At 37.0% G+C, this 13,719-nt stretch overlaps 1 protein-coding gene and 1 long non-coding RNA gene across 2 annotated transcripts in view; one reads left to right on the forward strand and one right to left on the reverse strand.

The window, feature by feature from the left end:
- Positions 1-2,326: 2,326 nt before the first annotated feature.
- On the forward strand, positions 2,327-6,034 carry LOC135684026 (uncharacterized). The gene is made up of 6 exons (XR_010515837.2): positions 2,327-2,437; positions 3,373-3,408; positions 3,657-3,691; positions 4,392-4,470; positions 5,447-5,587; positions 5,870-6,034. It is a non-coding gene; the product is annotated as an uncharacterized LOC135684026 (long non-coding RNA).
- Positions 6,035-10,110: 4,076 nt separating this feature from the next.
- LOC135684021 (pre-mRNA-processing-splicing factor 8) overlaps positions 10,111-13,719 on the reverse strand; it is a 29,362-nt gene continuing 25,753 nt past the window's right edge. Inside the window, exons 35-38 of the mRNA XM_065199465.2 lie at positions 13,177-13,317; positions 12,302-12,441; positions 11,663-11,865; positions 10,111-11,272 (exon numbers count right to left, since the gene is read on the reverse strand). Coding sequence (XP_065055537.1) covers positions 11,121-11,272; positions 11,663-11,865; positions 12,302-12,441; positions 13,177-13,317 — 636 coding nt within the window. The 3' untranslated portion in view covers positions 10,111-11,120. The remainder of the gene's footprint in view (positions 11,273-11,662; positions 11,866-12,301; positions 12,442-13,176; positions 13,318-13,719) is intronic.

Consider the following 13,719-nt stretch of genomic DNA (forward strand, 5'->3'; position numbering starts at 1 on the left):
AAGAAGCAGATGAAAAAGTAAATGAACATGTAAATGAAGAAGCAGATAAAAAAGGAACAGAAGTATAGGAAGAAGAAGGAGAAAAAGAAGAAGGAGAAGAGGATGGAGAAGAAGATGGAGAAGAAGCAGATGAAGAAGTAAATGAACACGTAAACGTAGAAGCAGATAAAAAAGGAACAGTAGGAGAAGAAGAAGGAGAGAAATAAGAAGGAGAAGAAGATGGAGAAGAAGATGGAGAAGAAGATGGAGAAGAAGAAGGAGAAGAAGCAGATTAAGAAGTAAATGAACATGTAAACGAAGAAGCAGATAAAAAAGGAACAGAAGTATAGGAAGAAGAAGGAGAAAAAGAAGAAGGAGGAAAAGAAGAAGGAGAAGAAGATGGAGAAGAAGATGGAGAAGAATGAGAAGAAGAATAAAAGAAGGAGAAAAAGGAGAAGAAATAGGATATGCAGAAGAATGAGAACTAGAATAATTCGAAGGAAAAGTAGATAAGGAAATAGCAGAAGATTAATAAGAAAAGTAAAGAACATTTAAAGAAAAGGTGACCATGAAATGAGTTATGTTGCTACGTTGCCTTCATCAGCGCGAACTACATTGATTAAAAACAATATGATCGGTGTCCATTTCAGTTGAACAAATCTCATGTTCAGTAGGAGGCAAACGGAAACTCGCCAAACAACAACCAGTTTTGTTTGCTCTACGTCTCATTCAGCATCAGTTCTACAGAGGTCGGGTGGTGCGGAGCGCCGTAATATAGGGCAGCGGTAATATGGAGAAGTGACTGTTGCCGTAAAATAGGGAAGTCCTCAGAAAAGGCTTTAAACGCTTGTTTTAGTCTTTTTCCACTACATTTAACGACAGATCTTCGAAATAAAGTCTATCAAATGAAATATCTCCCAGAGTTTTATCGATTTACTCCTTAAAACTTTCATAAAATCTATCTTCGACACTCTAGCTCATTTAGGCCCGTCTTTCTTTTGTTTCCTCCACGAATATGAGGTTCATCCGCGCGTCTAACTAACACATTCGCGCGAATATATGACTTCAGTGCAGTAAGATGGAGAAGTACTTTATAAAACACGTAAAACCTTTCAAAATAAAAGCAACAGTAGCAAATTTATTAGCCTGCCACATAATTACGATGCTTGTTGCAAAATTTTAACCAATATATGCGTCTTCCTTGTGTGTTTTGGTAATGGTACTCCCAGCGCCGTAATATGGGGCAGTCGGTTGCAACGCCCCCTGTTAGAATCCAAACTTGATTCATTTTACGCAAAGTTTGTCAAAACACAGATTTCATTGCCATTCCATGCATGATATTGGCCAAAATCACTATATTTTCAATGGGAGAGTCATGTTCTCCCAGCGCCGTAATATGGGGCAGTCGGTTGCAACGCCCCCTGTTAGAATCCAAACTTGATTCATTTTACGCAAAGTTTGTCAAAACACAGATTTCATTGCCATTCCATGCATGATATTGGCCAAAATCACTATATTTTCAATGGGAGAGTCATGTTCTCCCAGCGCCGTAATATGGGGCAGTCGGTTGCAACGCCCCCTGTTAGAATCCAAACTTGATTCATTTTACGCAAAATTTGTCAAAATACAGATTTCATTGCCATTCCATGCATGATATTGGCCAAAATCACTATATTTTCAATATGCTTTTGGTCATAATGTTCAGTATTACTGTATTATAGTATTACTGTATACAGTATTACTGTATTACTGTATTCAGTATTACGAGCATACTGATCATACAGGCGTGAGTGAGACAAATAAGTGGGTGAGACACAAGACTAAGGGATATTTGATGAAACTGATTTTATGGTCATTCAAAGCGTTCCGTTCTTGAAATATACAGAATAGTAGATTCCAAAATGAATTTATTTACTTCAAATGGCAATTTTTTGTCGCCGTACAAAAGAATCTGTAAAAGGATGGGATTAGGAACGTTGGTAAATTCAAAAGAGTGCAGTACTGGAATGACACAAGCAGATTTCCCGAAACACCACATATTCGTAATTTATAAAGAAGGCCGATGTGCCATACCCGATCGAACGCTTTAGAGATGTCAAGATATACAGAGCAAACATCAAGAGTTGGAGTGTCGAAGATAGATTTTTTGAAAGTTTTAAGGAGTAAATCGATAAAACTCTGGGAGATATTTCATTTGATAGACTTTATTTCGAAGATCTTTCGTTAAATGTAGTGGAAAAAGACTAAAACAAGCGTTTAAAGCCTTTTCTGAGGACTTCCCTATTTTACGGCAACAGTCACTTCTCCATATTACCGCTGCCCTATATTACGGCGCTCCGCACCACGGCGGTTGGTTCTACATGCAGCCATGGGGATGAAGACTGTAGGCCTATTATGTATTTTGAGTTTAATCTCATTTACCTGTGGAAAAGAAAATCCACACAAAGCGAAGCTTGAGGTACGTTAGTTCTATTTTCGTATACGGATTTCACATGTAACCATTGCGGCAAATGTTGTTATCCCTACACACATCCGTTCTGGCTTGTAAGAAAATGGTTTTGTTTGTACATGTACAAGGACTTACGGGGTTTTATCTATTATGAGGAAAGGGACTTTTAGTGCTTATTGCATTTAAGTCTCTCCCCTTTGAATAATTTTTTAAAGTACTTGATGAGCGAAAAACGTTTCTGCAGTGAATTGCTGTCTAAACCGGATATTGTGTTTCCATATTTCCAATGTAGGCCCGTCAGATTTCCCAATCAAAACCATTCGTAACGTGTGGTAGCATGATGTTTGAAAATATACAATAATGTTTCAATCATAAATTAAGGTTGTGAATTTTAATTAGATAAACGAATAAAATCTAATCAACTTCGAAGTTAGCAAACATCGAAAGAGGGTCCCAATCTGCCTTCGCTTCAGCATAGTGAATTTTTACAGGTACTGGACGATTTTTGCTTTGAGACTAATCCTGCAAAATTAATGATAGGCTTTGCTGTCCAGTGACAACAAAGAATAGATGCCAGTCTATAGATAATAGAAAGCAACTGGTATATTTGAAAGTTTTGATCAGACAGTGCTAACAATGGCTTTTATACAGTGGATGCTGAAGCACATTTTGGAGAGGGGGAGGGGGGCTCTTGAAAAATTGGCAAACTTATGGGAAAACAACTTATGGTAGTTTTCCCCAATAATGTTTGATGTCACTTCCTGAACATATTTCATCAAAATCCCATCAACCCACCCCCCCCCCCCCCGGGTTGGCGTGGCTGTAATAATCTTGCTTTCGCACCTCTTACAGTGACTATGCAATATAAAGTTGAGCTCTGCAATGTTATACTGACATTTCAATTCTATATATCGCCTAACTCTTTTTTTTCCCTTAATTTCTAGACTTGCGGAGGATGACGTCTAAATAGCCTTCCACATGTGAGTTTACTAGGGTTACCTTAAATTCATGTCTTACAAATGTTGATTTTGTATTAGGAGAAAACTTGTTTAATTTTCCCAGTTTATCTTTCTCTGATCTGATATTTGTCTCAATTCTATAAATGACGTTCTATGAAAACGTTTGTAAATCCAGATTTTTGTAGGAACTTTTGTGTCATGTCTTTAGGATGATTTTGCTGTCTTTTATAGACTGAAAGAATTTGTTTTAATTCTTTTTTCTGTTTTAGGTGAAGGCTTTTATCAATGATCATGCCAACTTGTAGTATCCTTTGTTCATGAAAAATTATTTAAAATTTGTTGCATTTGTGATGTAACTAACTTTCTATAAGAGTTTATTTTATAATGAACTAATTAACTCTATGAGTTAGCACCACAAGCCTTAAGTAGTGTTCAGAAAAGGCTCCTCATTTCCCTGGCTAACACTTTGCCCTTTTTTCTTAATCTAAATTTTCCTTGAATCTTTGTCATGAAAGTTTCGCAGATATTGAATTTAAGTATAATCATATATGCTTTATCAGTTCAAGCACAGCATTTGGTTCTTCTCACTTTATATTCTCTTATTATTCATTGGCCTTCATCATAACTATGATATCCTCAGAAAACCTTCCGCTGGCTCACAGCCACAAAACTCTTTTCTGGACTATGAATAGCTTCTCTGTCTAAGAAAAATCTCTGTCTACCTTCGCTAAGGAAACTTCAAATTGTCAAAATTTCTTTTATTTTTAAGGCTAAAGTAGCTGAACTGAAGCAAGTGTCCTCTCAAAGTTGTTTTAAAAAGCAATTTAGTGGATCGTTTCTATCTGCACCGTGTTGCCCAAAATATTTGCCTTCTAATAAAAGCGGATTGCATAATTGTCAGTTTTTTGAGTGAGAATTGGCTTAATTTTTTATGTTTGGGTATCTGTATTTAAAAGCTAGCAGTAATTATATATCAGGTGAATCGGTCCTTAATGTAAACATAGCTCCGATTTTGAAGTGGAGTACATTGGTGGGGCTGATCCAGAATTGGTATTCATGGACAAAGATTCAAAAGAGCTTGAGGTCTGTTTCTTTTATTAAATTGTTCCTACAACCCTTGCCTTTACAGATAATAGACAAGAGGAAGAATTTTCTTTGAAAATGGCTAAACCATTAATAAATTTCAAACAGTTAGGGCATTACGAAAACAAATGCAGTGATTAAGAGTTGTCTTCTTCTTATCAAGAGTCTTGGTGTCAAAGTTTTTGAACCCATATTTGAAGTAAGCACCTATAACTGGTTTTTTATATTGCTTGGTTCAAGTTTTGCTTTATTAAAAGCTGCTGACTTGATCAAAGACAGAATCTGTTCTTGATGAAAAGCTTTTGCTTCTATGAGCTAGGCAGCCTTGAGCAAAGTATCCAATTGTCCAGATTTAGGCAGGAGTCTCCCAATTTGAAAGTTCTTCTCCCGTTCTCTCGAGTGCAAACCTAACCTTCTGCTTTCAAAACATTTTAAATAATCTGTTTTAAAATTATTTTTTTAAAACACATTGTGCAAATAAAAAAAAACCTTGTGTATGTGAAACTTGCCACCATATCTACCGTATCCATCTCTCTGCCTTTTAAACCATAAGTGGAGAAATGTTCCCTGGTCTTTGATTCAGATGTTTCCAGTTTCATGAGTATGTGTAAATTTTGTAATCAGATGGTTTGTTAACATCTTGGCCATTCAGCCAGCTTTGGCCAGTTATTTTTAGTAAATTATCTAAAAAATAAAGGTTTACTAAGCCATCTTTTTGAAGAATCTCAACTTAATGACAAGAGACCTGGTTGTACTAGCAAATATAAGTTTTAACAGATTTTGTCAAAAGTCACAAAATATTTGCTTGCTTTGTAAAAAACTAAAAGTTTCCAAATACATTTTGAAACCTGTAAGTGAAGCGTTAGTTTTGATGTGCAATTTTGGAATTAAAATTAGGTTTTGAATTGAAAGTAAAAGAGACATCAAGTATAAGTGTAATAGAAATCTCAAATCATATCATAACATTTTTTTGCAGAGAATTCCTGTAGATGAGTTAATAACAGAAGATATTTGCAAAGAGCTAGAAAAAAGAGGTTTCAAAAAAGATGAAGTTAAGAGCAATAAACCATCTGACTATGATGAACTTTAAGAAGCAACATAGATTTCATGTTACAAGGTAATATTTTTGACTTGTTTTGGAAGCAGTTTGTATATCAAAATACTTCTTTTATAAAGGTTCTCTTTGTCTTTTGAAAACATTGCATGCTTCAGTATCATACCTGTCAATTTACCGATTCAGAAACTAAATTCCTACTTTTTGGCAAAATTAGTTTAATTAATCCAAATATATATCAAATCGCTGCATTTAATCAAGTCAGCTGGCTTGTAATTGCAAGCATTTATCAAAAATTTAACCATACCTGTTTCAAATCTCACTAGCCTCTATTTATTTTTACAGATAAAATGCAGACAACAAGGACATTTAATTAATTTACACTAATAGGACTTTTTCTATGTGAAGTTATGATGCTGTTTTGTGTAAACCTATTCCTTTACAGCTGAATGTACACTAATTATTGTGTTCTTCACTTATTTCAAGACATATATCTCATTTTTAATACAATGTATTGATTTTATGGCTTAAACTTTCTCACCCAGAAAAGATGGACAGAAACTTGTAAGAAAATTCTGAAATTAGTGAAGTTATTGCTGCTGTTAATTTGACTGCGTTTAATCCTCATTTGCAAAAACGTTTTCCAAATTTCCATTTTTTCATACCCAAGTTATAGAAAATATGCTAAGTTTGTGAAAATTGGCTACATGATCTCTTTAATTGGGGAGGGGGCTAGAGAACAGATACAAATTGAGATTAGGCAGGGAATGATATGAGCTTAGGCCTCTTCTTTCAGAGGTTTTTTAGAAGAAAGCTTTCTCACATTTTAACAGAGTCTATTTAGAGAATCCAGTGTTTTTTATTTTTCTTCTGTTTCGTGTTTAAAAGAACTTCTAGTCATATGCATTTTATACTTTTATTTGGGAGATTTTCGCCCACCCCATTTGTTCAAGACCCAGTTTTTTGGGATTTGGGGAACATTTCATCAAACCTGAATACCCCAGACTTATGATAAAATATTTTGCAACAAAGTAAGGCTATGGTTTGGTCACTCTTTGGCTGCCCATTGCTTAAATATCTGCATGGCCATAGGCGTAGGTAAAATGGCTACAGCCCTCTTATCAACCGTTGGGCTAGCAGGGGCTATACCCCTGACTTTTTTGCGATAATAGGTTAGAAAATTTTATCTGAAAGTTTATCCTAACGCAGCTTTTTGTTCATTGCCTAGACCTTTTGTCTTGTTTAATGATATAACATATTTTCTAACTTGTTCAGTTATTATAGCTATTTATATATTCTGTGAACCAGACAGTTTATAAAAAATCATTGGAAATAAGCAAGCAATTTCTAAAGGGGCTTTTCCGAAATCCTAGAGGGCGTGGCCTTAAAAAATTTTTTCGATCACGCCATTTTCAGACCCCCTCCCCCCCACTTTAAGACTGGTGCGCGGGGCCTGGTGCTATCTCAATGACTCTGATTTTTGGTTCCTCTTTGCCTGTAAAAAATCTTCCAATCTTTAAAATTTTCTTCCATAAACCACTGCTTTTGAACGTGCAAAAATACCCTTGCCACATCGGACGTCAATAAAGTCCACTGGGGTTCTTCCATTATAGAGCCTACATACCTATTCAAGCCTGGGCCTAAAATAAGCGTGGATCTGACACACTTTGTGGAGTTGTAAATTAAAATTGTGGAACTGTAATTGTAGAATGTGTGGATTTGTAAATAATGCAAGTTCTTAAAAGTGCAGCATAAAATACCAATCGAAACGCCTAAGAAAGAAATGGGAACATTTTTTCAATTCGAAGTGAATGCCCAATCCCAGCCTTATGTATTGCACTCATTTTTTATAAAAAAATTGCGATAAGAAATAAGCAATGGACAATAAAAAAGAACTGAGAAACTTCAGAACTCAAAGCTTCAGTACATGCGGAGAAAAATCAATTGCGCTTTATGATATTGTTGTGTGCTATTTTGAAGTAAGATGGACTCTGTATACAGCTTTGATTTCAAGACATCATCTCAATTTAGTTTGCTTTTATGACTTGCTTCAAAAAAAAACTGAGCTTAAAGACCAAGACCGAGATTATGATTTTCTGCCCGTAATGTATTTTGGGGTTTTTTATGTGATATCTTTCAGTAGATTTTAGAAAAAGCTATAAAGCAATTCAACTAATGTGTTTTTAATTGGAGAGGCATTGGAAAGATTCTTCCCAAGGCTACAGCAGCTGAACGATGATACGCCTGTCGGTTGTAGCGTCAGGATTTTGCCAGTTGTTTTGAATGGTTGGCAGCCACATATTTTGTGGTTGGCAGCCAAATGCAGCCAGCTAAACGCAGTTTACAAAAAAGCTAAATTTTTGCTAATTATTGGGAGTGATATCGTAATCAAAATTTGCTTTGTAGGTTACAAAAGTTTTCACTTGCTTTTATCAAAAACTGTCTGTTATATTTTACTTTGTTTCATCATTCATCATTTGCAATTTTGAAATTATTTTAAAAAGTTTTGAATGTTATCTGTGCAAAAATTTTTTGTTTCCTTTGCATTTTCGTTGTTTTTTAAACATGCGGCCAGAATTCAGCCAAATTTTGCTTCTTCAGCCAAATCAATTTGTGGCGGCCAAGGGGTTTTGAGAAACTGCCAAAATGGAGAAATTTGGCCATCAAACCATGAATCTAAATTGCCTTTTTGTTTATGAAGAATGTGTACACTGGGTTGTCAAACGAGCCAAATTGCAACTCTGGCCACTTGATATTCTGAGCATGCACTAGCCTCTTTCTCGAGCAGGGTTGCCTTGTTTTGAAATCTAGCATAATTTTTGCACAATCTTATGACAAATTTGGCGTTATTCCAAAATTGAGATCTGGTGCCTTGTTTCTGCATTACAAACAAGATGGGGGCAAAGGTCATGCTTTCAAGCTGGGTGAAAAGAGAATAAGAAGAAACAAGCACAATTGTACATCAGTGAGAGAAGAGTTTATTTGCCATCTGTAACGAGAGTCTCGTTTATAGTACCAAAACTTTTTAAAGAACAGATTTGATGGCAAAGAATTTGATGGGCTGAATGCAATTAAGAACTTCCCATTAGTAAAAGAGACTTCACTCAGCTTTTTTTCCCAGACAAAATATTTCATTCAATCATGCATTAAATTTTGAGAAATAAACGACTAAGATCGCAGAGATCTGAGACTTGTTCTTAGAGGAATTCTACCAGACGAGACAATGGCTCGGATTCTCGCAGCAAACCCTAATTCTGTCAATGCAGAGAGGCTGATTCCCACCTACAACAAGATAGAGGCAGGTGGGGGAAAGCAGCATAGCTCCACAAAAACTTAACAAATAGATAAATATTGCGATGAATATGCTTGATCTCGCAAGTTTCGAATTCCGAGAAAAGCTGCAAAGATATGGCTCCCAAAAACCACCAAAGTCTGGCAAGCAAGGCTGATTAAAGGAGTTTTCGAAGGTGGAAGGAAATGAAAAGTAACTTTGACAGAGATCCGAACAAACCATGTAAAAGAGTTTCCTTTCGATAAGTTTTTGCTCACATATTAAGACATAGCTATATGTAGTTAATTTTCTTGTTAACCCAATCGATATATTGTAAAGAATCAGCTTTTGCTACTTATACTTCATTCATTTAAGAATTTGCCCAATTAGGACATGCTATTTGCACTATGATGGCAGTTTCTATATTTGCCACCTCCATGATGCCAATCCCAGCAAAGTACCACGCCCAATTTTATAGAAAATGTGGATCTGTAAAAGTTCTTATTTTAGGCCCTGATTCAAGCTTAGATATTTGCCCTCAGTGCCCCAACCCCATTTCTTCAAATAGAATTTGGATAAAATGGAAAATAAGGCTCAAAAGAGGTCTGGACATGATTTGAGGGTTGGACCCCAATCCACCCCATTATTCCGCCCCTGACATGTGTTACTGTGGCCTTTTCACTTTCCTGAGAAATTCCTCAAAAGGTTCCTTGCTTGCGTTTCAACATTTGGTCTCATTAGAAGCCTTAGCCATGTTGGTCTTCTTGCTCTTATTACTTGGCTCCATGGCACACATTTCGTTTTCGTGCATTGGTGCATCGGTTTCTGATTTTTGGTTGCCAGTTGATTCCTTGGTTTCTTCTCAGGTGTCTGCATTGGAAGGTATCCATAGTGCTTTCTAGTTTTTCTTCTATTGTCCATAGTTCACTGTCATATAGAAATACGCTCGCGACAGCAGTTTTCTTGCTTTTACCATCCTTAACAAAGCTGCTGGTTAGCCAACACTGCCCCTGAGAGCAATTTAAAACCATCCTATTTTGTTCTAGTCAACTTTTATCAAAACACAAATAGTACAAAAGAACATCTTGAAGGGTGGTTGCCAATCAGAGATTTCTTGCGAGGCAGATTTCTGGACAATTTTAACCCCAACACATATACATCTTTGCTGAATTACAAGAGAGTGTCTATGTTAAAATTTGCAGCAGGGTAACATATGGCTAGTGTCATTTGCCTAAGTGCAAGCATGCAGAAGCACTTTCTAATATTGTTGCCTCAAAATATTATTGCGAAAAGAATGAGACAGAAAGAACTCATGTTAAATTGTACAAAGACATCATATTATATTATCATGATAAAAAGTTAACATAATAACCCTTGTAACTGCAATAGTTGTACAGTCTATTTTTTCCGGTCATTTTTCGTTCATTTTAGTAACTAAATCTACGTAGCTACAGGCCAACTGACAAGCAAGAGGTAAGAAAACAATAGGCCTAGTAGAAAGCAAAATGCTTTGCTTTCTTCAGTATTTCCTTTATTACCCAGTCAAATTTCTAATACAATTGGGCATATTTCAATTTTCGGTTGCCCTGTCGTAGAACTGTTGTTGATATCAAAATTTCTAGCGGCATCGTTACGTGGTCAATATTAATCATATGTCCAAGGCCTCACAAAAAATTGTCGGGAGGGACTGGGGATTGCATGGTTCTCAAAAGATTCCAAGTGAAGTAAAAATAAGTCATATCTTGAAACATCTACTGTTACCAAAACGTTTAAGCAACTAGGTTTTTTAATATACATACTGACGAAAAAGGTCGTCTTTGGTATTTTATGCTGCCGGTTAAGCTAAAAACCACGAGACTACATAACTATTATAATTAGGAGCCAAATAAACCAAAGTCGATTTTATTTCATGTAAAAACCTTCTGGGCGTTTGGTAAGACGTACAATGCATATTACATAAATAATAGGATTTATATTGTCAAAATTGACTGTAGCACTTATAAGCGACACAGTTCAGCGAAGATTCAACTTCGAGTTATAAATATGGCTTGTTTTGTTAATTTGAAAAGCAGAGGTATCGTTTGATTTATATACAGTCCGCTCATGGTGACTGAAGAGTGGAAAATTGAAAAAAAGTTTCAAATGATTTACTTCCTCTTATCGATTAAAGGATTGGGATAATGACTATCATGAGCAGGGGACCTGTTTGGTTTATTTGGTAATACCTCAACCGACAATAAACAACTTTGCTGCTTATAACACGTTCATCTTTTTCAGTTGATTTTATTGTCCACAAGCCTCAAGGGAAAGGCGTCTTTACTGTCTTCAGGCAAATGCATCTTCGCGATCGGTGACCTGTTCAACATCTTCTAAGTTGCTGAAATTCAGGAAATGTGAAGGTCGATGCACCTCGTGGTAGAACTCTTTGGGGTTGGCCAGTTGAAGTTCGTAACGCATGTTTGCGGAGTGACGTACGCCTGCGGAAACAACGATATATGAATTAGCTTGAAATGCATTTGTGGGGGAGAGGGAGGTGAAGTGCGCGAAGGGGTGAAAGCATAAGAACGGGGGAGAATAGAGGTGAAGTGCGCGAAAAAAGTGAAGAGGAAAGGAAAAAGGTGGGTTTTCGAATTGCACAAAGGATGTGATGTAAAAAGGGTGGAAGCAGGTTAAAGAGGTGAAGTGCGTAAATGAGGAAACAGGAGGTGACGGGGGGGGGGGGGGGGTGACTGTTATCAAAGAGTATCAACATTGCTTGACTGTTATCAACATTAAACAATATTTCATGAATGTAACGCAAATAAATATAAAGCATTTATGATTAGAAGTAGGAAATTGTGGTTTATTTTTAAAGAAAAAAGATATACCCATGAAATTGAAGTTCCAGGATCCCTGGGCAGGCACCATGAAAAAGCCGAGGAAGCGGTCGGACAGAAGCATTTGCACCTTCTCGTAATGAGACGGCAAGTAGCCACGTGGGTTGTTGCCCGTATCTTTGTTGTTGCGGCCCCATTCGTATCCAGATGGAGTCAGTTTGTAAGCCGTCAAGGAACATGAGCCTGGGGTGAAGCTGCAAAATAAGATAGTAGAACGTTAAGTTGGGAATTCGGGGCAATAAGAATTTTGTTTTACTTACTATGATAATAAATCCATCATGTTTTGCAGTTAACCAATAGAAGGCTTGATAAGACAATGTAAATTTGTTCAAAGATCAAAATAGTCCTTTTAAAGAAATTTTCTTTCTTAGAAAATATTTCATTTATTATTTATGCTAACCTACTTAGAATACTTGTGAAAAATGCAGCTAGAAAAATAATAATCTACATTTCCTACGAAAGAGGCCTACAATATTCACGCCCAATATAAAACTGGAATAATTCTTTGCTGTGGCAGTAAACTTAAAATGTAGCTAGATTGGAACAACGTTTTAGAGCGATTGAAGTGAGTACAGAAATGTTCTAAAAGATGAAATAATAAATAAATAATTGTCATAAAACTACGCAAACCTGCAAGTGATTATAATTGTCTTTTCACCATCCCAAGCTGGGTTGTCAGCCATTATTTTGGCATGTGTAGTCACGTCTTGCGGGGACAGCTGTGGCAGCTCGTTTGGTTGAGTATGCACCCAGCCAAGGGGCTCCATTTCCTGGCAAAAACAGCGTTGCAGAAATTGTTAAAAGAAGCACTTAATTTGAATAAGTGATTAAAAGAGAGAGGAAAATTACAAAACAACTGTAAAGGCCTAAGCAGCACATAAAAATCCTAGAACTGGGAGATGCTATGACGATGTGGAAAATGAAGAGCAGCAGGCATCATTTGTGTGCTAACAAAAAGCCCGTGAAGACAGGAGCAGATTGCCCCAGGTCTCGAGCTGGTGGGGCCTCAAAACGTAAAACAGGTCCTCAAAAGCTGGTGGGGCCTCAAAACGTAAAACAGGTCCTCAAAAGCTGGTGGGGCCTCAAAACGTAAAACAGGTCCTCAAAAGCTGGTGGGGCCTCAAAACGTAAAACAGGTCCTCAAAAGCTGGTGGGGCCTCAAAACGTAAAACAGGTCCTCAAAAGCTGGTGGGGCCTCATAACGTAAAACAGGTCCTCAAAAGCTGGTGGGGCCTCAAAACGTAAAACAGGTCCTCAAAAGCTGGTGGGGCCTCAAAAGGTCCCAGCAACAATTACAGTTTTGATTTTGCCCCAGGAAAAGCCCAGGCGGCCCTGATAATCGATGACAATGTCAGGATGAAACCGAAGCTAAAGATGAAGTTTACTGGATGGAAATGAACATAAATCATGTTAACATGTATTGCCAATATCCAATGATAATATTAAAACAATATTAACTAGCAAAAGGATTAAATGCAAATGGTTATTGGCAGTTGTATTCATACCTTGAGGTAATCATGTTGTGGCAGCTGATTCGGTAAGTGCACCGTTTGATGCGTGCCCCACTGAGGCACCAATGAAATGCAGCGAATCTCTTTCACTTGCGGATTGTCAGGAGGGCTGACGCCGTACAAGTAGCCAGCGATCTAGAAATAGCAAGCGATCCAACTCTTAACTGATGAAGTAATTACTAATAAAATGCTTAAAACCATTCCTTAAGACTGATACGCTTTACGGCATCATAAAAATGAAAGGCCTGTTGGATGATAGGAATTGTAATTCACTGTGACATTAAATTCCATACACAGAATCTTGATTTTTGCCTAAATCACCAACCCCCCGGGTCAGGGGCACTCTCGCAGATCGACTTATTAACCGCCAAGGGATTCTTCATGCAAAGGTGGTTCTTATTTCTCAGAATCAGGGGTGCTATGCTAAGAAGGCAGCCGCTAAAAGTTTATCTTAAACATACAGCCAAGGGAGCAAAGAAACTTGTTTCAGCATTAATATCGACCCCCGAGCCCATAGGATCTACAACCCTGCTTAGA

This window comes from Rhopilema esculentum, chromosome 7 (assembly GCF_057945365.1).
Source record: "Rhopilema esculentum isolate cy_ngs chromosome 7, ASM5794536v1, whole genome shotgun sequence".
Classification (NCBI taxonomy): Eukaryota; Metazoa; Cnidaria; class Scyphozoa; order Rhizostomeae; family Rhizostomatidae; genus Rhopilema; species Rhopilema esculentum.